Source organism: Pseudonaja textilis, chromosome 4 (assembly GCF_049901715.1).
Source record: "Pseudonaja textilis isolate UNSWEBS1 chromosome 4, rPseTex1.2, whole genome shotgun sequence".
Taxonomy (NCBI): Eukaryota; Metazoa; Chordata; class Lepidosauria; order Squamata; family Elapidae; genus Pseudonaja; species Pseudonaja textilis.
In genome coordinates, this window is record NC_141993.1 from 40,890,251 (window position 1) to 40,917,790 (window position 27,540).

Genomic DNA, 27,540 nt, shown 5'->3' on the forward strand with positions numbered 1-27,540 from the left:
ATAAGATGTCAGAGGAGTCTTGGGTAAAGAGTAGGAACATCCAAGCTGATCGCCTTGTGACGAGGTTCCATGCAGAAAACCCAACCAAACCTGGGAGGGGTTCGCAACCCTAAGTTCTATATCTGTAATAAATATGTTTTATTCTTGTATTGTACAGGTCACCTTTCAGGAAGTGAGGGGAGCTGAATGTCAACTAAAAAGATACTCCTTTGGTCTTTTTAGCTGCCAGAGAAAGGGAGTGGGGAAAACAAGGCATTTTTGAAATGCCTAGATATCAACTCAGCAGCCCAAAGTTGTCGGAGTATAAGAAGGTTACTGGAGACCATGATGGATGACTCTTGGAGACTGATGTGTCCTATTGGAGAAGTCATATCCGGAGAGTGGGGGAAAGTCCAGGGTCAAGGGGGAAATGTGTGATGTGATTTAGTACCGGCTGCACCCAGCAACGCACCAACATGGCAAGTTCTAATAAACCAATTTATTTTTTCTGAGATGCAGCTCAAGACTTTTGCTTTGAATGAGGGGGATTTATTGGAGCCCTGACATAAGATATAATAAAATAGCTATTCTTAATGTTTGAAAGGATAGATGATATGACAAATTAGGCCCAGACAGCCAGAGATGTAAGGACAACTATAAAATAATGTCAACATTTCCAAAGTTAAATTAAAAATTGTTTGTTTTTTCAAAGAATATTTCAGATCTCACATTGTAAAAATTCATACAGAAATTTTACATGATGTCTTGCAATATTTTGATATCCAAGTTGATATTATTGAAATCTTGGCACATTTGATTTTATCTATATTTTTTTTAGATGAAGATTTTGAATATGATTCAAAATAGCCTGTAAAAAGGCTGCTGACTGCAACTCCAGAAAATAGAATGTACACCAGTAATAAAAGTCTTCTTAAAATAGAAGTCTTATAAACTGGGTAAATTCCACCAAATTAATTGATGGACCATTAAATAATAGAAAGTAAAACTTTGTCCATTGCCCTGTTTGATGAAATCTGTTTTCCAGACATCTATTCTTCAATGTTGCATGCAACTCTGCCATTAAAAAAACTGAATCAAACTCATGCTCCTTTTATACTAAGCTGATTTTTAGCCAGCTAATTACAGTGTTTATCATTCCTCCTCAACTTTGTATAACCACAATTCCTAAAATTATCAAGAATTGAGAATCAGAGTCCTAAGCTATCTAGAAGACACCAGAAATTGAGGAATATGTGTTGGACGTATTAGATTATGCATCCCTTTGAAAAAAAATACACTATACCTTCAAATTATTAATTGGGAACCATTATACAAAACACCATGAAAGAAATCTAATTCAACACAAGGCTAGTTTTATCATATACTTGGAAAGCAAGACAGTACTACCAAATGGCACCCAAGCCTGAGAAAGCCATATGGTAGTACTGTCTTGCTTTCCAAGTATATAAAACTGGCCTTGTGTTAAATTAAATTTCTTTCATGGTGTTTTATATATATAATATGTATGTATGTATGTATGTATGTATGTATGTATGTATGTATGTATGTATTTATTTATTTATTTACTATAGTATTTACTATATTTTCAGAAACATGAAATTCCCATTAATATTGGTAACAAACTATAGGTCATTGGGATATGATTAAATTTAAACTGCAATTTAAAAATGCAAGCAATAGAAAGAAGTTTTGTGTTTCAAGATTTAGACTGTGAATGAATTTTGGATATTAACAAATCTAATACTAGGAATACTATATGCAAAACTTCACAATTCTCTTCTCTGTAAATCAGGCTATAAAAACCAAAGAGGCTGAATTTAAATTAGTTGATAATCAAAGTTTGCACAACCTATCAAGTTGAGGTCTATCTTTAGTAGGAGACAAGAAGAGCAGAACTGGGACTTTAACATCTGATTCAAAAATAACAAAGAAATCTAACAGGAGCACTTTTTATCCTACAAATGTATTTTCATTCAATAGAAAATGTGATGCTACTTATATTTTTAGAATCATTGTAGGGGCAAATCTTAAAACACAACAAAACAGTTAGATTTCAAATCTAATGCAACTATAGCACAGGATATAAATTATTTGTTTGTTTTTTGATCCCTTCACAGTCAGCTTCAACAATGCTGGTCCTTTAATAAAGCAGGTGTTTTTTTTTTGCTTTTGAAACATCACTGAGCTATAAGCTTCTGAACAAAGAGTACCTGATATATTTATATTGTGGGTTTTTTTGAAAATTTTATTTGGGTTTTCACAAAAACAAAATATAAATAAAACATCTTTTTTGAAAATAGCATGGTCCCAGGTTATCACTTCTTCATACAGACACAAAACTCAATTTCATGCTCATTTTTATATTCTATTCCATATCTTATTACCATTTTATATTTTCTACATAGTTTTTCCCCCCTTGTAATTTTCTCAACTTTGTTTTGATTATCTCACTTCAAATCATTATATTTATACTTTTGTCTGTCCTGTTACAATTTCACATTATCTTTTCTTATTAAACAAATTTTTCCCTGTAGTTACCAATTAGAGTATGACACCTTTATATCATTTAATTTTATCCATTCAAGCTCTTATTTAAGCTTCAATGTATAGCTTTAAGATGATAGCATTCAATATAACACATAACTTCCAATCGAATTCTGCTTGGTACATTCTTAAAATAGACACTATATTCTTAAAAAGAAAAAATTATATATATATGTAAATAAAACACATTCCATTCCAATTCAATTCTATCATTACTATGCATTAAAATCTTAACATCTTTAACATTTCTTTTCAATTGAATATCATACTTCCTTGGGAACACTTATAAACTTTCCATAGTTAATTCTTTTTTCCCCATATTTCTCACTTATATTTTTATAAATCATTAATAATAATTAAAAATGTTCCCTTTTAATTCTCTCAATCATTTTAATTCATTTATTTATTAACAAACATCCCACTGCATTACAATAAATATTTTATCCATCATCATATTTTCTAAAGTTATTTCTATTTGTAATATAACAAAGCTATCTTATGTACCTTTGCAGAATCCCTTTCACAATTAAATTTTCACCCATTATCTCTAAACAAACTTATGGTTACAATCCTTATATCTTTTCCCTGTTTCTCCATTTCTTGTTTCTGTCTTTTACAACTTCTTTTCCTTGCCTTTCCCCCCCTCTTCTTCTCCCTCCCCTTTTTACCCCCTCGTCTCACTACTTCTAACTCTCTCATCTGTAATCCCCTCTTCTGTTGCTTTCTAATATTATACTTATCTTTCAAATTGTTCTTCTTTTTGGTTGTTTTTTCTAATCTTAAACCTTTCACTCTCTTTCACCCCTTTTCTTTGTTTCCCCCCACTTAAAATTATTTGATCATTAAAGATGGCTTCTTCTTTATCCCAATCTTCTTGTTCTGCAAGCATTTCTTGTTGCTTCTCATAGTTCCAGATCTCTATTTCTAAGAATTGAAACACGAAGCCAAAATAACTTCTCCCTTCTTGTGCGTCTTCTTTCCATTTTTTAAGTTCCGTTTTCAATTCTTCTAAGAGTGATACCATTTTAAAAACTTTTAAACAACCACCCAGGTAATTTTAGTCATATAGATGCAAAAATCAAAAATCATCAAATAATCCAAATAATCCAAGGCTGTTTATTCTTGCTTCTTTTTTCCACTTTCTCTTCCTGGGGTTCTATTATTTTGTTGCCAAGTTTCAGTTAAAATGTATCTTTGAGAAATCTTGTTAAAATTTCACTGTAAGTTCCTTTTAGTTACAGTTCCATTCCTTAATTCCAGGCAGTCTCCTCCATTTTTCCAGATCCTGCCCTTTTATTCTTTTTTTTTTCTCCTTTCCTGTTTTTAAAAACTTTTAAATATCCAGTAATCTTGATTATCCCTTTGACTTTTATTTTCAGCTTAGATGCCTATTAATGTCAAAGTGGATTTTTTTCCAATTTCTTGCTTAAGTCTCTTGGCTGTCAGTATAAGGAAGGGAAGAAAAAAAAACCTAATCCTTTCCCTTCTCTCTCTCCTTCGCAGCTTCAAAATCTTCTTTGGGAACAATGTTGTTAAGTTTAAATTCCAGGGTACCTTATTTGTTGCTTTTGCTGTTTGACCCAGTCAACCAAAAGTTTCTCTTCTTATCTTCCTCCTGCACATTCTTTTCCGGTCGAATTCTTCTTTGTGGTGGCCTTACAGAAAGTAATGGCCAGCTGGGGAGGAGAGATGCTGCTCTCCTCAACCCTGCAGGCAGTCTCCCCCGTCTTCACCACCTCTATGGGGTGGCTTATCCCCAAAACCAGCTGGCTCAGGGTGCTCCAGCGGCAAGCACGGATTGAAACCTCGGAGAAACAAGGTTTCGGTCTGTCGCCGAAGAAGCTCATACTGGAAGTCCTATGTTTATATTGTTTTGTTTCTCTCTGACTGGGTTCCATTTTGATAATGAGCTGCCCAGCTTAACTTTGATTAGATATATATTGTCAGCAAATAATTCAATAGGAAGCAAATATGTTATTGTTGTGTTAATAATAGAATGTATTATGGATTTAATTTTAGGAATTATCCAGGCATTTGTTTTTTTGTCCATGCTAAACATAATAAATTGAGGGAGATAAATAATCTGCACCTTTAAAATTCATAACAAGAAAAGGCAAAGTACACAAGTAAAAAAAGAGGATATATATAACTGAAAAGTTATAGGAAATATATCCTGTAGGAGTAGGTGGTATACAAGATAAATGAATGAGTGGGCAGTTGATTGGGTGAATGGATGGAGAGAGAGAGGGAGGGATGAAGGAAGGAAAGAAGGATGGAAACAGCTATAATCTTATATAAGACCCAAAGAATAATATTTATTCAATGGTATACTTCAGTACTTTTGTATAGATCTCATAACATAAGGAAAATGAATTTGTAATACAAACGAATAATTTCAAACAAATTTACTGCTCCTTTTTCCCCCATGATAAAAATGACAATTACCTTCTTCTTCAAAGACTTCCTTACTTTTCTGATAGCAATTTTAGAGTTTTTTAATGCTACATTTGTTTGTTAGTTAAACCACAGAAAAATAAAAAAAAAATTACCATACATTAATATTTACTTAGTAAAGATAATATCCATGTTTTTATACTTCAGTTTGTTAGTAATAATAGTGAAATTTTAATTTCAGGCTTATAACTGAAATTACAATATATATTGTACAAACTACAGTATATCATATGCAACATAAAATACAACATCTAATTAAAGTCAAATTATTCCTCAAACACAACAAACCAAGACAAAATAAAGTTGGCATAAAAACCTCAACAAAGTAACATACAATACAGCCAAATAAAACACAGTGACCAGCATAATGTACTTTACTCATAAAAATATTTGGTATCTACAAACCTCTATGAAATACAGCTAGTGGTGGGATTCAATTTTCTTACTACCGGTTCTGTGGGTGTGGCTTGTTGGGCATGGCAGGGGAAGGATACTATAAAATTTCCAGTCAGAGGTGGTATTTGCTGGTTTTCCAAACCAGTGGTTCTTAACCTGGGCGATATCGCCCCCTCAAGGGACGATTTCATTTTTCAGGAGGGCGATGGAATGAAAAGGGGCAATGCGGGGGTGAAGGAATGGAAGTGGGGCGATATGGGGGTGATGGAGCGAGAAGTTTTAGGGACACTTTTGAGACTTTTTTCATACAGTGAACCGCTGTATATCTGTTGTACAAAAACATCAGATCGCTTGCTATTAGTGGATTGAACTGTGTTTTAAAACATTCCTCCAGCTAGCTTCAGTACAGAATGCCGTACATATGTGAATACACATCGCTCATCTTCATGCACGTTGTGCAGCAGCCTCTATCACTCTACCCATAAAGTGGCATGCCATTAGCCAGAATGAGCAGTGATGGAGGGGTGAGCGCTTCTTTTGAAACGTCGCATACTGAGTGGCTGTCCCTGTGATGTCAACATAACTGTTGAAACTAGTTTATCGACGTCCACTTGTATTTTATAGTGTTCCAGTGCAGTCAAAAATTTAATTTGCAGTTAGTGCCTTTCATTTCAAAGACCTCTTAACATGTCCAAGAAGAGGAAGTGTTGCCAATATTCGATGGAATACCTAAAATTGGAATTCATTCCATCTCCTTCCAACGTACAGCTTCTATTTTGTCTTCTTTGTGAGAAAACATTTTCAAATGAAGCGATGAAGCCTTCCCGATTGAAAGACCATTTGGTAAGAATTCATTCGGATAAAGCGGACAAACTGGTATCATTTTTCCAATCCTTAAAGGCCAAGTTTGAGGGTCGCAGCACTGTTGAGAAGTTATTTGGAAAATTGTCACTCAATGCCGACAAGGGGCTCATTTGTTCCTATGAAGTATCTTTGTTGATAGCAAAATGTGGCAAACCTCATACTATCGGAGAAACGGTGGTTTTACCAGCAGTGAAACAGAGTGTTGCCACCATGTTGGGGCCCAGTGCAAGCACTGTCACGCAATCGATTCCTTTGAGCAATCAAAAATAATTGATGAAATGGCTGCTGATGTGGAAGAAAGGCTTATTGACACCTTGAAAAGTACAGAATACATGATGCAGATTGATGAGTCGACGATTCGTGAAAATGAAGCCTTAATATTGGCTTATGTCCATTTCATCAACGGAAATGAAGAGATCAGGGAAGAACTGTTATTTTCTCAAAATTTAGCCACCGACACAAAAGGTTCTTCAATATTTAAAAAGGTTGAAGAGTTTTTTTAATGAGAAAAACATCCCTTTGACAAACATCATGGCATGTGCAACCAACGGAACTGCACCCATGGTTGGACGATATCATGGATTTCAAGCTCATCTAAAATCAGTTGTACCTGGACTGTCCATTGCATCGTTCATAGACAGCACCCTGTCTCAAAAATTTTGAGTGGCCGTTTGCACAGGTCTATACGTTACATTATTAACGCTGTGAATAAAATTAAATCGAATGCCTTGAACAACCGACTTTTTCACAAGCTTTGTGAAGAAAATGACGAGGAGTTTGAACGTCTCCTTTTGCACACCAAAGTAAGGTGGCTTTCAAAAGGAAAGTGTTTGTGGAGATTCCATGAACTTTTTGACACAGTTGTCACATTTCTTGAATCCATTAATCCAAGTCTAAGCAGTTCTCTTAAACTTTGATGTCTGGATGGAGCTTACATCACTGATGTTTTTGACAAGCTGAATGAAGTGAACATAAAGCTGCAAGGAGATAAAATCAATTTTCTTAAGGCCAAAGGAGTAATCTGCTCATTTATTTCCAAATTGGACCTCCTTGAAAGCAATATGAGTTGCCAGGAGCTGTATCAGTTCCCAAGCCTTGGTAATGAACATCAACTCCAAGTAGAAGATTTGGATGTTTTTTGCTGCCACTTGAAGCAACTAAAAGAAGATATGGAAACTAGATTCTATGATCTGATAAATCTGGAAATGCCCACTTGGGTGCTAAATCCTTTCACAGCAGACTTTGCACAACCTCATCCCAAACTGCAAGAGCCACTGACAGATCTGAAATATGACTGTGAAGCCCAATCACATTTTCAGAGTTATGGCTATGAAGCTTTTTGGGTGAAAATGAGGAACACTTACCCAATATTGTAGGAGGAAATTAAATTGCTTCTTTTAGCCTTTCCTTCCACTTACTTAGTGGAGAGGGGCTTCAGTGCTATCCAACAGATCCTTTCTAAATCAAGGAACATGTTGAAGAACACTGAGCGCGGCGATTTAAGAATGAGATTAACAAAAATGGTTCCAGACATCAAGAAATTGGCATCAGCTCACCAAGCACAAGGCAGCCATTGATGTTCTTTTTTTGCTTTTTGTGTACATATATTTTCTTCATTAATAATTGTCTCAGCTCTTATCAATGTATTTGCTTGCATTGGATTTCACGTTCCAGTTTGAGTTTTCAGCTTCATTTTCGAATTGTTGTTGTGCTCTGTAAAACATTTTGTGTGTCTCTTTGTATAGTACTTTTTTAGCGTGCACTCCACTTTGATATTATATTTTGGTTTCTTGGTTTTATGGTTTCAATTTTTTTTGTGCTCTTTGTGTAAACTTTTTGTGTAGATATATATTTTTTTTCTTCACTTTAGGCATTAATTTTGTCATTCTGATTTTTGTTGCTTTCCTTCTGTAAAAATTTTCTTTGTGTCTTTTTTAACCCTTTTTACAGTGTGCATGAATATATTTTTTCCTTGAATCTTAATTTAGTTTCAGAGTTTTCGTCTTGAAATTCTTAGTTCCTGCATTGGCAGTTTGTTCTTATGCCCTTTTTCTATTTCTTTTTGCATCTTAAAATTCAGTTGTAATTAAATTATTAAATGTTACTGTTTTGAGGGGGGGCATTTCATTTTCTTACAATTGAATTTTGTTTTCAGTGGTCATTGCATTTAAGTGTCTTGAATAAATAAGATAATAATGAAATACATGTATCACGAAGTTTGGGAATAAAGTGATGGGTGGCATCAGAATTTTTCACACAGTTGAGATAAGGGAAAAAATTATTTGCATCGATATGTCCTGACAACAATTTTAAAGAAAACAAAAAACGTGTTTGCATAAATTGAAGAATTATTTCCCTGTGTTGTGACTGAGAGGTTATGCTGGGGAAGGAGGTGATGATATCTTCCTCAATGGCTCAACGGGGTGATTCTTTCAAAAATGTTAAGAACCACTGTTCCAAACTACTCAAAATTTCCACTACCAGTTCTCCCGAACTGCTAAGAACCTGCTGAATACCATCTCTGAACACAGTCCAATTATTGTTCAGTCATCATCATAATAAGTCTTTCACTATAATAGAATATTAAATAACATCATTTTAATTTTTTTTTTTGAAATTAAATTAATACAGTCTGTAATGGAAAAACCAAAAGCAGTTGATTTCCCTAAACCAAATCCCATCTTTAAATAGAAGTTACAATTCAATGAATAAAGGTAACTACAATAATAGCTTTGTTGTTTGCACAGACACTAAGAAATCAATAAACCATGAGGATATGCAGTTGTTCCTATGTGAAAAACTTAAAATGCCAGGAGAATGAGCCTAAATTGATACAGATATTCCTTAATATATGATCAAAATTAGAACTGCAATATTTGAATAAATTTTTGAGCCATTGAGTCAAACAATCATTAAACAAGATGACACACAACTGCTTCTCTCAACTATTGTAATCCCAGCTCTCCCAGTTATAATAGAATGTTAAAGAAAAACCAAACAGATGCTTTAAGTACATCCAATTGGCCACTGTTTTCAAGGCCCAAAATGCAATGTATCATAACAAATGCTGAAGTGAAATAAGTAGCCTGCCTCCACTTACCACTGACCCTGCTTTGCTAGCCCTTAAAGTCTTATAAAATAAGTTTGCTTTCCTAACTAAGGACGATAGTGATAGCATCAGGCTTGTACTTGTGACAGCACAATAGGTTTGTAAGATCATGAATCCTCAGCATTGTCCGCAATACGCTAAGGATTCATTATACAAAAGATACAAATGTATGGATAGCATTTTTGTCTTGGCTTCCTTTTGTATGTCAATCACAAATCAAAATGATAGTTTTCTTATATTCTTTCTTTCACTCATATTCTTTTCTGATTATGTATCAGGATTCATGAACGTTAAGAAATGAACTAGACTATGGTGCCAAGGTCTGTCTCCAAATGAATTGCGCATTATGAATAGATTGAATAGATTTCTGTAGATGGAACTGTTGCAAAATAATGGACCTGCTTTTTTGATATGTATGCACAACCATGCATATCAAATATATAGACATATTAATCAATCAAATCTAATGAATCCATTGGAACTAAGGACAAAGGCCACTATTCCAATTCTGTTTTGTCTACTCCACTTATATCTCCGGTTCTTATCCAAAAATTATTTTGTATTTCATACCAGATAGTCTGCTTTTTGAAAAAGTCAAATTCTAATTTTTAAGACATCAATATTCTGTTACATTAGACTACATAAAGCATATCAAGTAAAGTTCACATTCAATTGTAATTTTCCAAAATTGGAAGCAAAGCATTCTTTGGAAAGCTGAAAAAGTAGAGGTTGACAGGATTAACATGATTTCCTTTTCCAATTATATGCAATACTGACCATTTGTTCAGAGTTTTCAGAACCTCATTCAGTAAAATTACTGTTTTTGACCAGCACCTACTACTGAAGTACACCCCAAAAGATTAAAATGTATAAGTGCTAGTCTTATGGAAAATGCCTATAACCTATTTTATTAACAGCATCTTACTAGAACTAAAAACAAAAAGCTGTATACTGTATCTGGCTGCAGTGTCTAGAGTAATACAAGTAATTTAAGATATTATAGTCTATGTTGTTCAAAATATCCTTTCTGAAAATCATGTCCTGGTAAGTAATTGATTAGTTGCACTTTTGTCTCTTAAAGAGATAATAAACCCCAGGATGTGGGCTTGCACTATAGTTCATTACTGTTTTTCCAGTGCATATTTCTACATATCATTGAAGTTGCCTGAGATGCCAAAGCACTTTGTTAACAAACTTATTTCCCAGCTGAGGCTAAAGCAGAGACAGAAGGCTCAAATGTTCTAACATACCTAACAATTCAATTACAGTTATCTTATGGTGCCATCAAATATTTTTCTTCAACAATCAAACAGCCTCAGCTGGAAGCCCTAAGCAATAATATAAATAAAGCACCATCTGGCAAGAATAATTAAGGAAGACTGGAAATAAAGATTAATTAGCACAGTACTTCAAATTACCTTCGGAGTCTTGATTATGAAATTATATCCAAAACAGGTAATCATTTATTTCATGTTGTAGTTAAATTTAACTAAGCATGAATAAATAATTTCACACTTTGAATCTGCTATTGCATGTTATTGGCTACTGACACAAAACAATCCTCGAAATTGTTTTATTTTGGTAAGATAAGACCTACCAGAAATAGATAGCAAATAAGCTGCAAATATCCTCCCTTGGATACCTGAGATAGTAAACATGAGAGAATTGCTACTCCTACATGTTTCTGTTTACAATATTTTGTTATCTATTCAATTTCATTAATTTTGAGTGATCTTTCCAGAAGCATCTGCCAGTAATAAAATATTTCTTCATATAATATTTCTTCATATACCTCTTTACTGTTCACATAATCATATGATATTTTTGATCTACATGAACCCAATATTCCAAGCTCAGGAGCAAAATTATATAACTAGAACAACCTTTGTCCTGTAGACAGAGAAACCAGCCATCTGTCACTAGGAAAAATTGCCTTCACTATTTTCAGCCAGAAACTCAAGATGGGAAAATGAAGAGAAACTGATGGACTAATCTATTATGTCAGGTTGAAGGGCCTTAAAAAAAAAGAACACATAGAGCGAATTTTTAAAACTTCAGCATAGTTAGGAACAGTAATCTCTTTAAAAGCACAACTATAATGACGTAGGAAAATACCCAAACAAAGCTGAATACCATACATATAGATACCTGTGAAAACTTTAGAAAACAAATACTGTATGTATGTGTGTGTGTGTGGTATTCAGCTTTGCTCAGGTATTTTCCCACGTCACCACAGTTGTGTCTCCAAAGTTGCACAACTATAATGACATTGGAAAATACCCGAACAAAGCTGAATACCACACACACACACACATGAGAGAGAGCGCGTGCGCGCGCGCGAGAGATTAAAATGCTAATTACTGTGCTTTGATACATTAGATGCAAACAATTATTCCAGAATCTTCATTAACTGATAATTTACCTTTTAATTCTTAGCTTATACAATGTAAAATTACTTGTGAAAATATTTTTTTAATAAGGCTAAGTTATAATTCTTTATTCAAGATCAAGATCATGAACATGTTAGATACCATCTGGAAATCCATACACATTAGTCAAACAAAATTATCGTTGGGGAATTTTCTACTAGGCAATTCTTTTATATAGAGATTCCATTATTTTGTAGTCATTTTCTGATTGAGGTTGAAGTAAATAGAAATGTTGCTTGAAAGGAAATTCAGCTTGTTTGGGTAATTTGTGCTGGTGTAATTATATATCGCCTTTAGAGGATTATTATAAGCAAATACTATACATATTTGCAATTCTGTATACATATATTTTTGGTTATTTAGATATTATAGTAATGCAGTAGATTCACAAGTTTTGCAAATGTGAAATAAACAAAAACCACAGCAGTGCAACATTTAAATAATACCGAGAATGTTTATTGGCAAATTGAATAGAAAGAATGTTTAATGCAAAGCTAGCAGAATAGATTATGTTCAATAAATCTAAACCTGAATTTACAGATTGGTAGTTGTATGTGCATTAATTATAAATTCTTCTTTAAGTGGATGGGGCACAATAAGCAAGCTAAACTAAGTTACATCCTGAACAATCATATGTGGGTCTAGCATCAGGGCAGGCAAGTAAAGTTTCAGAAGATTGATATTTCAGTTATTGGTTAAATGAAGAGTGGCCTTCAGATTCTTTTCATAGGAATCAAATAATCCTTGTAACAGCAAATAAAGGCACTTGTAATAGTCGCTAATGCATGGCATGAATTACATTCTTCACTGTGGTCCATCTAAATCCAAATAACCTAACAAAGCAAATTTTATTATTTACAGTATATCTATCTATCTATCTATCTATCTATCTATCTATCTATCTATCTATCTATGACTTGACTTTCCCAGTCCCTGAGATCCCAATGGTATTAATTTGAAACCACCAATTAAATAACAAAACAATACATTAAAGAAAGAATTAGTCCAAGTAAACCATGGCAAACACTGAAAGATTCTAATCCTTCTTAAGAAGGAGAATCATAACCATAGAATTAGAAAGGGATATATCATACCTAGAATTCAGCCCCTGAAGGTTGTATATCTAATAGGGACAGATAATGGACTTTACATTTTGGATTTTCTAAGGCAAATGTAGAAGGACTGATCTTTCCGATATTCTATCAAGATACGGAAGGGAACAGTACAAAAATATCTTAGCTTACTCTTAGTACAATAGCTTGATAAGTTAACTACCAATGACAGATATGTAAATTAAACTACTGAAACCCCATCAATTTTGAGTAGAAATGGGCATGCCTTTGTAGTACATGTCAAATGAAGGAATAACAAATGATAAATACTGCAAAATCTATAAACTTCATTTCAAGAGTATACCACATTAACCAGTATTTCTGTTAACATTAAATGGAAGTTGATGAATCAATCTTTCCAGAGGCAAAATTATAGAATTCATATCCACATACAACGACCTTTTCATAAAGAGAGAAGAACATCATTTGAGATCAGAGTAACTCACCAATAAAATATTTGTTTTGAGTGCAAAAGGGATAAACACATTGGAATATTATACTGGAAGAAAGCCAAAACCACTATTGTATAGAAAGGTCAAACTGAAAGAGAATTTAAAGAAGAAAAATGGTGTAAAATTATTTTCACTAGATACTAAGATGCCTTAAATCCAAGTGAATTGCAGCCTTGTTCTACTCTTGGGCATGCGTATCTTCAGCACTTATGGTTCTTTTAAGTTGCCAGGTTTCAGTGTCAAAGGCAGTTATCATTCTTATTCCTTCCTTTTTGTTTGTTATCTGACAAAAGTAGGCAATATTCACCATGCTTTCCAATTTAACTTTATCCTTTGCAGAATAACTGTTCCCCTTGATCTCTGTTGTACATTTTATTCCAGCCCCAAGTTTTTCTGCTTATTCAAGCAGCTTCTTCTGTCTGTATAAGTTGATTAGTTGTCGGAATGTACCAACTCTTAAAATTCTTAGGAGGTTCCAATGACTTTCCACCTACTCAGATTCCCCTAACCAACTTGGTTCAGAAACTGAAAGAGTGTTTTTGGATAAGCAACATTTCAAACCAATAAAAAAATAATCTAGTTCCTATGACTCAACTGCCAGACAATTCTACTAGGATGGCTGAGAATCATCATCAAAAACATGCAGTCTAGTTACACCTTCTTGGATCAATTGCTTTGATTCTTGCTTTGATGGTTGAGAAAGTGACACTTAAAAACACTGGGTCATTTTGATAATTGTTCTTGCCCCTCTGTGAATTATACCTCTTCTGCGAGATTCGCTCAACCCACCTTTATGCTTTTTTATGTAGAAAAGCATCTCTTTTGCTCTCAATTCAAAATATGAAAGGCTTTTAGTTTCAGATACACAGCAGACTAATGATTTACTTTAGTGTTTGAAAACATTCCATGAATTCAAGCTAGTGTCATTAAATGTTTTATATATAACTTTATGCAAATGCAGACATACCATCTGAGTAAGAGAGCGTGGCCTAATCCCATTGAAACACCAAAAATAAATATATCCAAGGGAAAACAAAAACACTTTATATGAGAAGATTGCAACAGTAACAAAAAATTCATCTCAGCAAAGTGCTAACATAAGCAATTTTAAATTAGATATTCTATGCAATCTGCAAGGTAATATGACTTAGTACAGCAATTGATTATAGCTAGATTTAAAATGTTATGCCTAACGATTCCTGAATATGTGGAAAGTAGCTTCATTAGGCTTTATAGACTTCTAACTATATAGATTTTCCTCATATTATTTGCTTACTAACCAGTGCCCAATTAAATTCATTGTTCCAGTTTAAATTTTAGCTTCAATAAAATTTTGAGCTTAGTTTTCTGGATGGCATTACCATTTCAACCCAAATTTAGGTACTGAGAACTCTCTGAACCATATTGTAAATAGGTCACCATTTATTATGGTTGACAGATTTCAACTGTTATTAGAAGCACTAATGAATTGCTTTTTTTGTGTAGCATGAAATGGAAAAATCTGTCCAGCTTAAATCAGTCAAAGAATAGCAAGGATAATTTGGCAAAGATAATAAAAGTTCATGATAATTATGACATAATGCATATCAGAAATATGGATTTAATGAATAAGGCTTAATATGTTAACTGATACTGAAGAAAGATTACATTTTATCCCTTCTGTTTTAATAATACCCTTTTAAAGATGAATGATTCAAGGACTACTAATGTTAATATTGTTCTGTTTAATTCAGTATAACTGCACCAATATAAATAATGATTTAATTACCTTCCTCTTACCCATAAGCAGATTTATTTACACTGATAATGCTCTACTGATCAAACATTATTTCTCACACAGATGGTATTAGGATAAGCAATGATTTAAAAAAGCAATCAATTTGTAAGAAAATATCACTATTCAGTTTTGATTTAACTGCTGGTGCACAGTGTACTTTAGAGTCCATAATATATTGATTAAGAGCAACCTATGAATTGGGGACATGTTGACAATAACTATTAACTGCTAGAGCTACTGTGTTGGATTTTCAGAGGACTCACAGCATTCCCAAGGAGATAGCAAGACCACCAGGATCTCCATGGATTGTAATGGGATCATTTAAACGGCTCAGGCGGCGCAGAGAGACAAGGCGGCGGCGGAGTTTTAACTCTCTTAAAAAGACAGCCACACAAACCATCATTGCCATCATTTCTCTCAAATGCTTGGTCACTCCTCAGTAAAATGGATGAGATTAATCTGATGGCAGCAAGCAATCACATGATAAAAGAACTGCTGTGTGATAGTTATTACAGAGAGCTGGCTTCACTCAGCTATTCGCAATGCCTCACTACAACTGGCATGTTATACATCCACCGACAAGACCATAATAAGGACTCTGGTAAGACTAAAGGAGGTGGACTTTGTTTATACGTTCATAATAACTGGTACACCAACAGCCGTGTTATAAACAGATACTGCTCTCCTGATTTAGAAGTGATGACAATCATGTGCAGACCCTTCTATATACCTAGAGAACTGACAGTGGTGATTTTTACAGCTGTTTACATACTGCCTGATGAAAATATTAGTACTCACTTGCATATTTGCATATTACAATAAATAAACAACTTAAGGCTCATCCTGATGGGGCTCACATAATGATTGTGATTTTAATAAGGCATGTTTAAAGATGGTATTTCCTGAATTTACTCAGTATGTGACATGTGCCACCAGGGGAAACATCACCCTTGATCATGTGTATTCTAATGTAAAGCATGCATATAAAGGAGTGTCCCTTCCACATCAGGGACTTTCAGATCATTTATCACTGTTCTTTATACCAGCATACATCCCTCTCAGAAGGAAAACTAAGCTCAGAAGGAAATCAAACTCATCAAGATCTGGCTGGAGGGAGCAGCTGCAGGATTGTTTCTCTAATACTAATTGGAATTTATTTGAACAAGATGATTTGGAGGAATATACAAAAACTGTACTGTTTTACATCTAGACCTGGGTAGATACAGTTACTGTGAATAAGCGCATCCAGATTTTTCCAAACCAGAAGCCCTGGATAAACAAGGACATGCAATTACTTCTCAAGACACATGATATGGCATTCAGGTCTGAGGACAGGGTTTGGTATAACAAGGCAAGAGTGGAATTGAGGCGGGGCATCAAGGAGGCAAAAAAGGACTATAAAAGGAAGATTGAGGACTACTTCACAAATAATGATCCACGACAGGCTTGGCAGGGAATTAAACACATCACTAATTACAGGGGAAGCAACCCCATATCGATCAATAAGGATGCATCACTGGCAGAAGAATTGAACTGCTTCTTTGCCCGATTCAAATTCTTTGAACACACTGCGTCTACAAACCACCGGTACTCAACTGTTCACAGTACAAGAGTATGATGTGAAGCAGGTGATTAGAGCAGTGAATGTGAAAAAGGCTGCTGACCCTGATGGAATACCTGGGAAGGTACTCAAAGCATGTGCTGACCAGTCGCAAGTGTGTTTACAAATATTTTTAACCTTTTTCTTACACAAGCCATTGTTCCATCTTGTCTCAAAACTGCCATTATTATTCCAGTTCCCCCAAAGCCCTCTCCTGATACTTTAAATGACTACAGATCAGTAGCTCTCACACCCATAATTATGAAGTGTTTTGAAAGACTGGTCTTAAAATATATACAGGATTGCCTCCCATCAAACCTTGACCCATACCAGTTTGCCTATCAGAATAACAGATCCACAGAGGATGCTATTGCCATGGCTCTCCACGTTGCACTGAAACATCTGGACCATAGTGGGAGCTATGTAAGGATGCTTTTCATTGATTACAGCTCGGCTTTTAATACCATCATTCCAGATATACTGATTAAGAAGTTGCTAGAAATGGGCTTCTCCTCTCACATCTGCTGTTGGATAATGGACTTTCTTACTAACAGACCCCAAACTGTTAGGATTGGCAGCTATTTTTCCTCCGCTCTTGCTCTCAGCACTGGCTCTCCACAGGGTTGTGTGCTGAACCCCCTTTTGTATCCACTCTACACCTACGACTGCACTCCCCCTTGTCCCACTAACTCTATAATAAAATTTGCAGACGACACCACATTGGTGGGACTCATAACAAGAGAAGACGAGACGGCCTATAGGTCAGAGGTTCTCAGACTGGTCTTATGGTGCAAGAGTCATAACCTCACCCTGAACATCAAAAAGACCAAAGAATTGATTATAGACTTCAGAAGATGCACAGCAGAGCCACTTCCACTATATATCAATGGAGACTGTGTAGAAAGAGTTCATAAATTTAAATTTCTCGAAACTCATATTTGTGACAACCTTACTTGGTCGGTCCACACTATGGCCACTGCAAAGAAGGCCCAAGAGTACCTGCATTTTCTGAGGCTGCTGAAAAAGAGTGGTCTGGGTGAGAAATTGTTGGTTACTTTTTACCGTTCTACCATTGAGAGCATTTTGGCATTCTGTGTAATGGTGTGGTATGCTGGATGCTATGTAGTGGATAAGAAGATGCTCCAGAGAGTTATAAACACAGCACAAAAAATCATCGGTTGCTCTCTTTCTTCTTTGGAAGAGATTGCGAAGATCAGACTCCTCTCTAGAGCACTAAAAATCTCCACAGATCATTCTCATCCTGGACATTCATATTTTGAACTGTTAACATCAGAGAGGCGTTATAGGTGTCTTAAAATGAGGACTAATAGACTGAGAAACAGTTTCTTTTCCAAGGCAATAATTGTCTTGAATCAAACAATGCATATGTGATTTATCCCTCTGTATATAATGGCATTTTTAAACTATCTAACTTACTATAGGTTTTAGACTAGGTTTTTAATTATTATTTTAATTATTTAATTTTTTTAAATACTCTGTAGTGTGATTCTGATGTGGTGTTTGGGACACTGCTAGAGTAGCTTTTAAATTTCATTGTATTTGTAGAATGCAATGACAATAAAGGTATTCTATTCTATTCTATTCTATTCTGTTCTGTTCTGTTCTGTTCTGTTCTGTTCTATTCTATTCAATTCACCATGATAATTGCAACTATACGAGTAGAAAGGCAACACCTTTGTTTTTTAAAGTGAAATAAAAAGAGATTGAATGGGTATGGGACGCTAGGATCTTGACTTACCCTACTGATATTGAAATTTTCAGTCTCTGTTTTTTTGAGTATATTGCCATTTATGTCACAGAAAGACAGACAATATACATAAATAGTTAAGAGTCTCCATTAAGAAACAACCCATTTTTTAAATTCAGAAAACATGTAGTGCTGGACATGTTTTATTATTTCACAAGCTATGGAGAAGGATAACAGATTCAGATTGGATATATAAGGTACCTATACATATACCTACCTATACCTATATTTTCCAGATCTATACTTGATATCTGGCTGTCTGGCTGTCTGGCCATGGAAAGGGGTCAAACCAAGTAATTTTCTAGGGTATGTAGGGGCCCCATTATTCCAAACCCCAATACAATGTCTCACAAACATTTTTATATGAAGGATAACTGCTTCACAAATTGCTAAATTCCTATAGTCCTAAATAAAAGTTGAGGCAGTGAGCAATGAATACAATCTCAGTATGTCATATTTGCACACCAACATCTCACTATCAGTAGTACTTGCTAAAGGACTGCCTGCCTTCCCTTTTTTAAAGATAATGAAGTTTCCGGTTCTGGGTAGCATAGATAGTTCTCGACATACAACACTTCATTTAGTGATTGCTCAAAGTGACAATGGCACTGAAAAAAGTGACTTTTGACCATTTTTCACATTTATGGCCATTGTAGCATTCCCATGGTCAAATGCTTGGCAACTGACTTATATTTATGATGGTTGCAGTGTTCCAGGGTCAGGTGATCACCTTTTGTACCCTATAACAAGCACAGTCCATTGGGAAGCCAGATTCACTTAACAATCATGTTACTAACTTAACAACTGCAGTGATTCACTTAACAACTGTGGCAAGAAAGGTCATAAATTGGAGCAAAATTCACTTACCAACTGCCTCACTTAGCAACAGAAATTTTGGGCTCAATTGTGGTCGTAAGTTGAAGACTATCTGTATTAAATTCTGATATTAAAAATACTATGCTGAAGAGAGCAAATTTCGGACCTAATCTCCAAAATGTGCATTATTTGGCAGAGACTTTGCAAATATTTTGGAACATCCTGTTATTGATTTTAAGGTACAGGTCCATCCAGAATCTTGCATAGTGTTACTATGATATAATTTTTAGTACTTGAATTGCTGACTTATTCAAAGAAAACATTTATTTTCAACTGTTACTGTTCTGCAGGAGTGAAATATTTATTATTGATCAAGAATGAAAGGAAATTTAAAATATTCAAAGTAGTTTTACAAATTACACAATTTACTAATATAATTTCATAGAAATAAAAAAATTGACAAAACTCTTGATATCCCTTCTTCAATTGGAAATATGCACATACTTTTAATGTAAAAATAACTTAATTCCAATTTTATACAATGTTGTGACTCAATAAATAAGAATTCTAGCTGAAAAAAAATTCACATATAAATTGCCTGGAAACAAACTATGCTGAATACAAAGAGAACATATTGTAACATTAAGGCATCTAATTCAAGGACAGATGTCTAAACAATATAGAGTCCAAACATAATACAGGGCCAAAACCCAGTTAAATGATAAGCATCCTAATTACACAGACAGCTGATGTTTCAAATGAACTTGGCTGATACACATTATGCATACTGTACTGTGTCCTTCAAACTTTAGAATCAAACAATGGTAAATATTATAGCTTTGTAAAACAACCAAATATTCTCATTTTGAGTGTGTACTTTATGTATAATTAGGTGTAATCACATATACACTCAAGAGAAAGAATTTAAATATTGGCCTTTCTATGAAAAACATATTGGAAAAAAGTCTGATCCAGGCTGATTGTGCCAGCTAGGGAGCAAATTAATCTAACACTCTGCTTGCTGCTTCACAAGGACAAATTTACTAACTACTATTTAATCAATATTAATTCATATATTAGAAGCTAGTAACAATCGATGCTAATTATTTCTAATCAATGCCAACTAAAAAATTTTAAAGATCTAATTTTGAGGATCTGAAGTAATGATGGAAAATTGTACTTGCCCCCCCCAAAAAGACTAAAACAATTGAAGAAAAGTCTAATTTTAGACTTTCCACTGACTCCTATGCAAAAATGAAGACTCTAGTTATTACGTTTTGAATGGCTTTAAAAAAAACCTGTATTTTATAATGAAGCAAGTCACTGGTCAGATTCAAATATGTATATATTCCAGTGTGATTTAATTCTTATTTTTTTCCATGTTTTTTTAATGCTTGGAATGTGATCTGACCATATATAATTCAGAGTGTCTATATTGATTGTTACTATTATCAAAAAAAATTGCCACTCATTTTGCAGTTTGAAGCAACTGTGAGTGGCTAACCTATTCAAGCATTTGAGAACAAAAAGAACACAAATTCCTAGCCAAGTCACATTCAAGATCCAACAACTGATATGAATTCACACACACATCACCACACACACACACACACACACACCACAAACATGACAGCAACTCAGTTCTGGGACTCTCATTTGCCAAAGTGAACTGTTGTCTGAAGCACAAAATGATCACCAGCCCTAGTCAATTTATTTTTTGCCTATGTCTGCTCCCAGAGTTTTCTTTCACCATTCAGCAAGGATTCCACACCATCCTATGCATCTTCCTGAACAAACAAATATCCTGCATTTTATTTTATCAGGTTTAGATCCTGATGAGACGACTCCTTTATCAGATGGATCTTGCTTTCCTGTTCGTTGGATAGTTTGAAATACTGGTAATTATTTTCCTAAGGTGTCCTCCACATAAAGTGGAAACACCAAAAGGGTGTTTTTAGAAGAGACCCCACAGACTTCTGCAGTCAGTTGTCTTGTAGCGAGTCTGTTTGGGCTGACAGTAGAATAAATGAGATGAGATGGTGTAAGAAGGATAACACTGATCATTGTCAGATACAAGCTTTCTGCAGCATTTTCTCCTTGCTTTCATTTCCTGGCACAATACTTGATACTTGTGTTTGAATTGTATTTGAACATGACACTCTGAAAAATGCTAATGTCAACTAGACGAAAAAAAGGGAAGAAAATGTTAGAACTTATTGATAAATATCTATGCATTCACAAATGACTTTGCTTTTATTTATTTTTTTATATCCCGCATTTATTGTTCTTATAAATGGGCAGCAAACACACAAAATGCTCCTTCTCGTCCTATTTTCCATAACAACAACTCTATGAGGTAGATTGGGGTGTAAGAGAGTGATTGGCTCAAGCTCACTAAACTAGCTTTCATGCTTAAGGCAGGTCTAAAATCAGTCTCTTGACTTCCAGCCTGATACTTTAACCATTAGAAATTCAAATAAGATATAAATATATTTCATATTTATAATAAAGTATATAAGAACTTGTAGATCTGTTGCGTATATAAAAATAGTCAGTGTAACCCCATCCTTTAAAAAAGATATCTAGGAACAATTCAGAAAATTATACACTGCTCAAAAACATAAAGGAACCACTTAAACAACACAATGTAACTCCAAGTCAATCACACTTCTGTGAAATCAAACTGTCCACTTAGGTAGCAACACTGATTGACAATCAATTTCACATGCTGTTGTGCAAATGGAATAGACAACAGGTGGAAAGCATAGGCAGTTAGCAAGACATCCCCAATAAAGGAGTGGTTCTGCAGGTGGTGACCACAGACCACTTCTCAGTTCGTATGCTTTCTGGCTGATGGTTTGGTCACTTTTGAATGCTGGCAGTGCTTTCACTCTAGTGGTAGCATGAGACAGAGTCTACAACCCACACAAGTGGCTCAGGTAGTGCAGTTCATCCAGGATGGCACATCAATGCGAGCTGTGGCAAGAAGGTTTGCTGTGACTGTCAGCGTAGTGTCCAGAGCATGGAGGCACTACCAGGAGACAGACCAGTACATCAGGAGATGTGGAGGAGGCCGCAGGAGGGCAACAACCCAGCATCAGGACCTCTACCTCTGCCTTTGTGCAAGGAGGAACAGGAGAAGTCCTGCTAGAGCCCTGCAAAATGACCTCCAGCGGACCACAAATGTGCATGTGGCTGCTCAAATGGTCAGAAACAGACTCCATGAGGATGGTATGAAGGCCCGACGCCCACTGGTGGGGGTTGTGCTTACAGCCAAACACCGTGCAGGACGTTTGGCATTTGCCAGAGAACACCAAGATTGGCAAATTCGCCACTGGTGCCCTGTGCTCTTCACAGATGAAAGCAGGTTCACACTGAGCACATGTGACAGACAAGACAGGGTCTGGAGACGCCGTGGAGAATGTTCTGCTGCATGCAACATCCTCCAGCATGATTGGTTTGGCAGTGGGTCAGTAATGGTGTGGGGTGGCATTTCTTTAGGGGGCCGGACAGCCCTCCATGTGTTCGCGAGAGGTAGCCTGACTGCCATTAGGTACCAAGATGAGATCCTCAGACCCCTTGTGAGACCATATGCTGGTGCGGTTGGCCCTGGGTTCCTCCTAATGCACAACAATGCTAGACCTCATGTGGCTGGAGTGTGTCAGCAGTTCTTGCAAGATGAAGGCATTGATGCTATGGACTGGCCCGCCCGTTCCCCAGACCTGAATCCAATTGAGCACATCTGGGACATCATGTCTCGCTCCATCCACCACAGACTGTCCAAGAGTTGGAGGATGCTTTAGTCCAGGTGTGGGAGGACATCCCTCAGGAGACCATCCACCACCTCATCAGGAGCATGCCTAGGTATTGTAGGGAGGTCATACAGGCAGGTGGAGGCCACACACACTACTGAGCCTCATTTTGACTTGTTTTAAGGACTTTACATCAAAGTTGGATCAGCCTGTAGTGTTTTTTTCCACTTTAATTTTGAGTGTAACTCCAAATCCAGACCTCCATGGGTTGCTAAATTTGATTTCCATTGATAATTTTTGTGTGATTTTGTTGTCAGCACATTCAACTATGTAATGAACAAAGTAGTTAATAAGAATATTTCATTCATTCAGATCTAGGATGTCTTATTTTTGTGTTCCCTTTATTTTTTTGAGCAGTGTAAATTGCAAATGATAGTTTTCTTGCAATCTGGTAAAACAGAACATAAAGAGCTAAGAGATTTCTTCATAAGGTGGGCAGTCAGGCATAAGCTGGAAGAATTGAGGGAGGTACCAAAAGAAAAGTTGCTTGATTGTTGTACAAAGTAAGCTATGGGAAAGGAAAAAGATATATTCTATAACTATATATTTTAAAAAAGAAAGTAAAGAAATAAAACTTGTGACAATTATTTTCTAATTAAGCATTAAGGGCCTTTGATGGATCTTGAACAACATATACTACTATGCTATCTACAGTATCTATCTATAGTATCTATACCATCTACAGTAACACACCTGGATTGTTAAATTAAGTTTTGTTTGTTCATATATTCAATGAGTTCTTTGAATGCATTTATATAACACATAATCCAAAAAGAATGACCTAAAAGCACATCACAATAACTTGGTTATTCAGGTTATTAATGGAAATGAGTTTTCAAAGTACATTTATTTAACCCCCAAAATAAGTATAGAGAAATTTTGTCATTGACAAAATAAACTTGGTTTGCTCTCAGTGTTTGTTTTGTTATTTAGTAAAATCATCAAATATAGAGAACAAATCTTGGTGAATAAGAATTTGAATTATCACAGAAAAAGGAAATTATTAATTTGCTGTTCCATTTCTGGTGACATTAGCAAATGGACAATTTTCTGGAACAGATTTGGAGAAGGATCTACAATCGAAAATAGGAAGATCTGTAGTGTAAATAACGTGTCATTTTACATTACAAGATTCCACCTAAGGACACTTGCTATCTTTTATATATGATAACTAAAGGCCATTCTCTGCACAAAGATGCCTCAGAATTATTTTAAGAATTTGGGTTTCTTGTCCCGATATTTTTATGATAAATCAATCTTGTTACTATTAATAGATTTATAAATTTATCTTATAAGCAATGTACTCATAACTGTAAATAGTATTTCCATTTCAAAATAAAATGTTAACTTCCTAGATAACAACTAATACATGATTTAAATTCATAGGCTTCTTGTAAAACGATGAATGAAAAATTGTGAATTGGTTTAGAATTTGAATAGGCAAGTAATTATATAAGAATCAGTTATGTTACAACCATATTAAAAGGTCATAACAAATGGACTACAATTAACAGCAAACGCCTACAGCTTTTATGACAAATTCAATGTTTGTTCAGGGTATAAATGGATATTGATATTATAATATACTGACTATGCTTAGAATTATGTATTAATGAAATTAGTTACTCAAACTTTTAAAAGGTCCATTGAAATAAATTATACTGAAATTAACCATAAATTCCAATCAATTAGACTATATAAGTATGGATAAAATACATTATTTTCAGCTAGGATTAAACACTAAAGCTAAAAAAATGAATTTGAAATACTTCAAGTTTGGAAATTCTAATTTTTTGCACATTACTATTGTACAGGTATGAACTTAAAATCAATCATAAATTTATAGATATTGATGATATATAGATATAAATATATAGAAGGGGGAAGGAGAGAGAGCTGGACAGAGCCTGGTAGGACCTATCCCAAAGTAAGCAAAACTTCTGAGGAAGGAACCTTTCAAACTGAAGTTCTCCCTACATAAGGGTGGAGCATTTATAGGCATTCAGATATTATTCAATTATCATTCCCATTCACTGTGAGATAAGAATTCTACTTCAGCAATATTTTTAGAAGTATCTGATGCACTGTAGGTTTTCTATTTCTAGCTGCATTTATGCAAAGCTCAAAATAAAAATTTATATACACAATTTTATCCTATGCCACGTTTAGCCTTCCTCAATTTTACAGATTCTGGATATCACGCTCTCTCTCCCATCAGCCCATTAAGGGCAAACAGTTCATCATCATCCATTACAAATCATTTGATGCATTACAAGGTAGATACAACACCAAATACATTTAATTAATAAGTATACCATGACTTACATATTAGGATTTGATTATTATTTTTATATCTGAATTAGATTTTATGTTGTTAGTTCCTCAACATTGTTGAGGTCCATCCATTATAGACAACAAACTGTGAAATGCCAGGTATCATCTTCCATTATGATTTTAAATATAAGTCTTGCATATTTGCCAGAAAGTGGGTTCACGTTTTTAAAAATCTAATCAACATACTTATGAGGAAACTTGTAGTCTCTAAGATTTATTTGACAGAGGCCCTGAGGGCAGGCTTTTTACTCCCATACTTTACCTCATTGCAAGATAATTATTTTTTCTGTTAGGCTCAGTTCACAACTCAATGAAGGATTAAAAATGATATAAATATTTTACATTTCTGTATCAGTTATTGGCTGTCCTCCAGAACTGTATGATCACAAATTCTTTGTAGAGGTCAGATGAGAGGAAGCTAATCACAATTTAAATAATCACACAGATACTGTTCAAAACAATATTTATAGAATTAATATAGGAAGTACAGTATATTAAATAAATCAGACCAGTATTTATTGCTTTAGAAACTGGTACTTCATAAATTGTACTAATTTATGAATCAGATACATAGAAATTTAAGTCAAATTTGATGCCCTTTCCTCAAAAAAATTAATTTCTTTTCCTGCCTGAGCAGAGACAAAAAGAAACCAGTTATTTTTTAAAAAACTCTTTTTCTCTCAAACACACACACACACACACACACACACACAGACACACACACACACAGAGGGAAGGGGCTCATTCTCTAATTTCTGTATTTCTATTTTTCATTACTTTCAACATTTTTCTAAAAGACCAACACAAACACAATTGAATTTTTGCATTACTAAGTTATATACTGTATATTCCAACACAGAAATATTTTATTACTTGGAGTGCTCCCTCTGAAGGTGAGGGATATTTACTTTCAATACCTGTTTTTGTGATTCTATTTATATTTATATATAAAGTATAACATACTGCCAAGGAGATTTAAAACTAGCATAGCAGAGCCTCGATAGGTGGTTTACAGAATACCAGAACCTCAATAGGTAGAGAGTGATGGAAAATGCACTTCAACAAGCCTTGCTTTGATATCCTCTCAGCATGTTAGGGGCAATAGATGATGCTACAGAGATACTTTTCTTCGGCTCCTTTCCTTTCTTCTTTGACCATATTTAGCATATCTCTAAGTAAATATATCTTATTTGTAATTGATTCTGGTTCTGGTCTACTGTCTTTTTGCCCAGTTTCTCTTTATCTTCTGCAATGGAGGAGATAATTATGTCAATATTCATGTAATTTCGCAGCTTACTTGCCCTTTCGTTTATTTGCTTAAAATACAGTCAGGTCATCTATGTAAATATTTAAAAAGATAAGCACCTGCCGTTTAGAAACACTTCCTTTTTTAAAGAGAAAGAGGGAGGGAGAGGGAGAAGGAGAGGGATGGAGGGAGGGAGGGAAATATTACTTTCCAAAATATGTAATGTGGCATGAGAAACACCTTGGAAAGAAACGTTACAACTGGAGCAACATTATACAACAGATACCTTAACCCACAGAAGGAATGGGATGCTAAAAACATCTCAGAAGGAATTCTCCCTAATTCTCTGTAAAGTAAAATAAGATGGAGACGTACTTTCAGTTACCGTGATATTAAAGTAAAAGTACTGTTAGCATTCAAAATTTTGGTTTCTTGTCCGGACTACTTTGATGGGTAATACTACCTTATAGATCTTTAGGTTGTTTTTATTTTTTGTTGTGTTGTCAGCAGGTTTTTATGTATTGCCCAACTGTCCAGAGTCATGATGTTGAGATATTGGCCATATAAATAATTTAAATCAATTAATAAAGACGTTCAGACTTTTTATAACAGAATAAGATTCCAAGAGCAAAAGGCACTATCAAAGGATAGCTTAAGAACTCATTTGAATAACATGCAAAGCAATAATACAATTTGTTTGCTTCTGCTTCAATTTCCAGCTGAAGTCAGCTACCATGTTTTGCAATTCATTGTTAATGGCTAGAGTGTCCTGTGAACTAAGCCAGTTGAGACACATTCAATAAACTGATACAACAACACCTAGCTTA

The 27,540-nt window shown here is 34.8% G+C and overlaps 1 protein-coding gene across 4 annotated transcripts in view; it reads right to left on the reverse strand.

The window, feature by feature from the left end:
- Positions 1 to 27,540, reverse strand: part of ATRNL1 (attractin like 1) — a 497,977-nt gene that overhangs the window by 207,278 nt on the left and 263,159 nt on the right. The window contains exon 27 of one of the 4 annotated variants that reach the window (XM_087932665.1): positions 21,316 to 21,501. The exons of the other annotated variants lie outside the window; for them this stretch is intronic. Coding sequence (XP_087788791.1) covers positions 21,388 to 21,501 — 114 coding nt within the window. The 3' untranslated portion in view covers positions 21,316 to 21,387. Of the gene's footprint in view, positions 1 to 21,315; positions 21,502 to 27,540 lie in introns of those variants that run through there. 4 annotated transcript variants of the gene reach the window in all.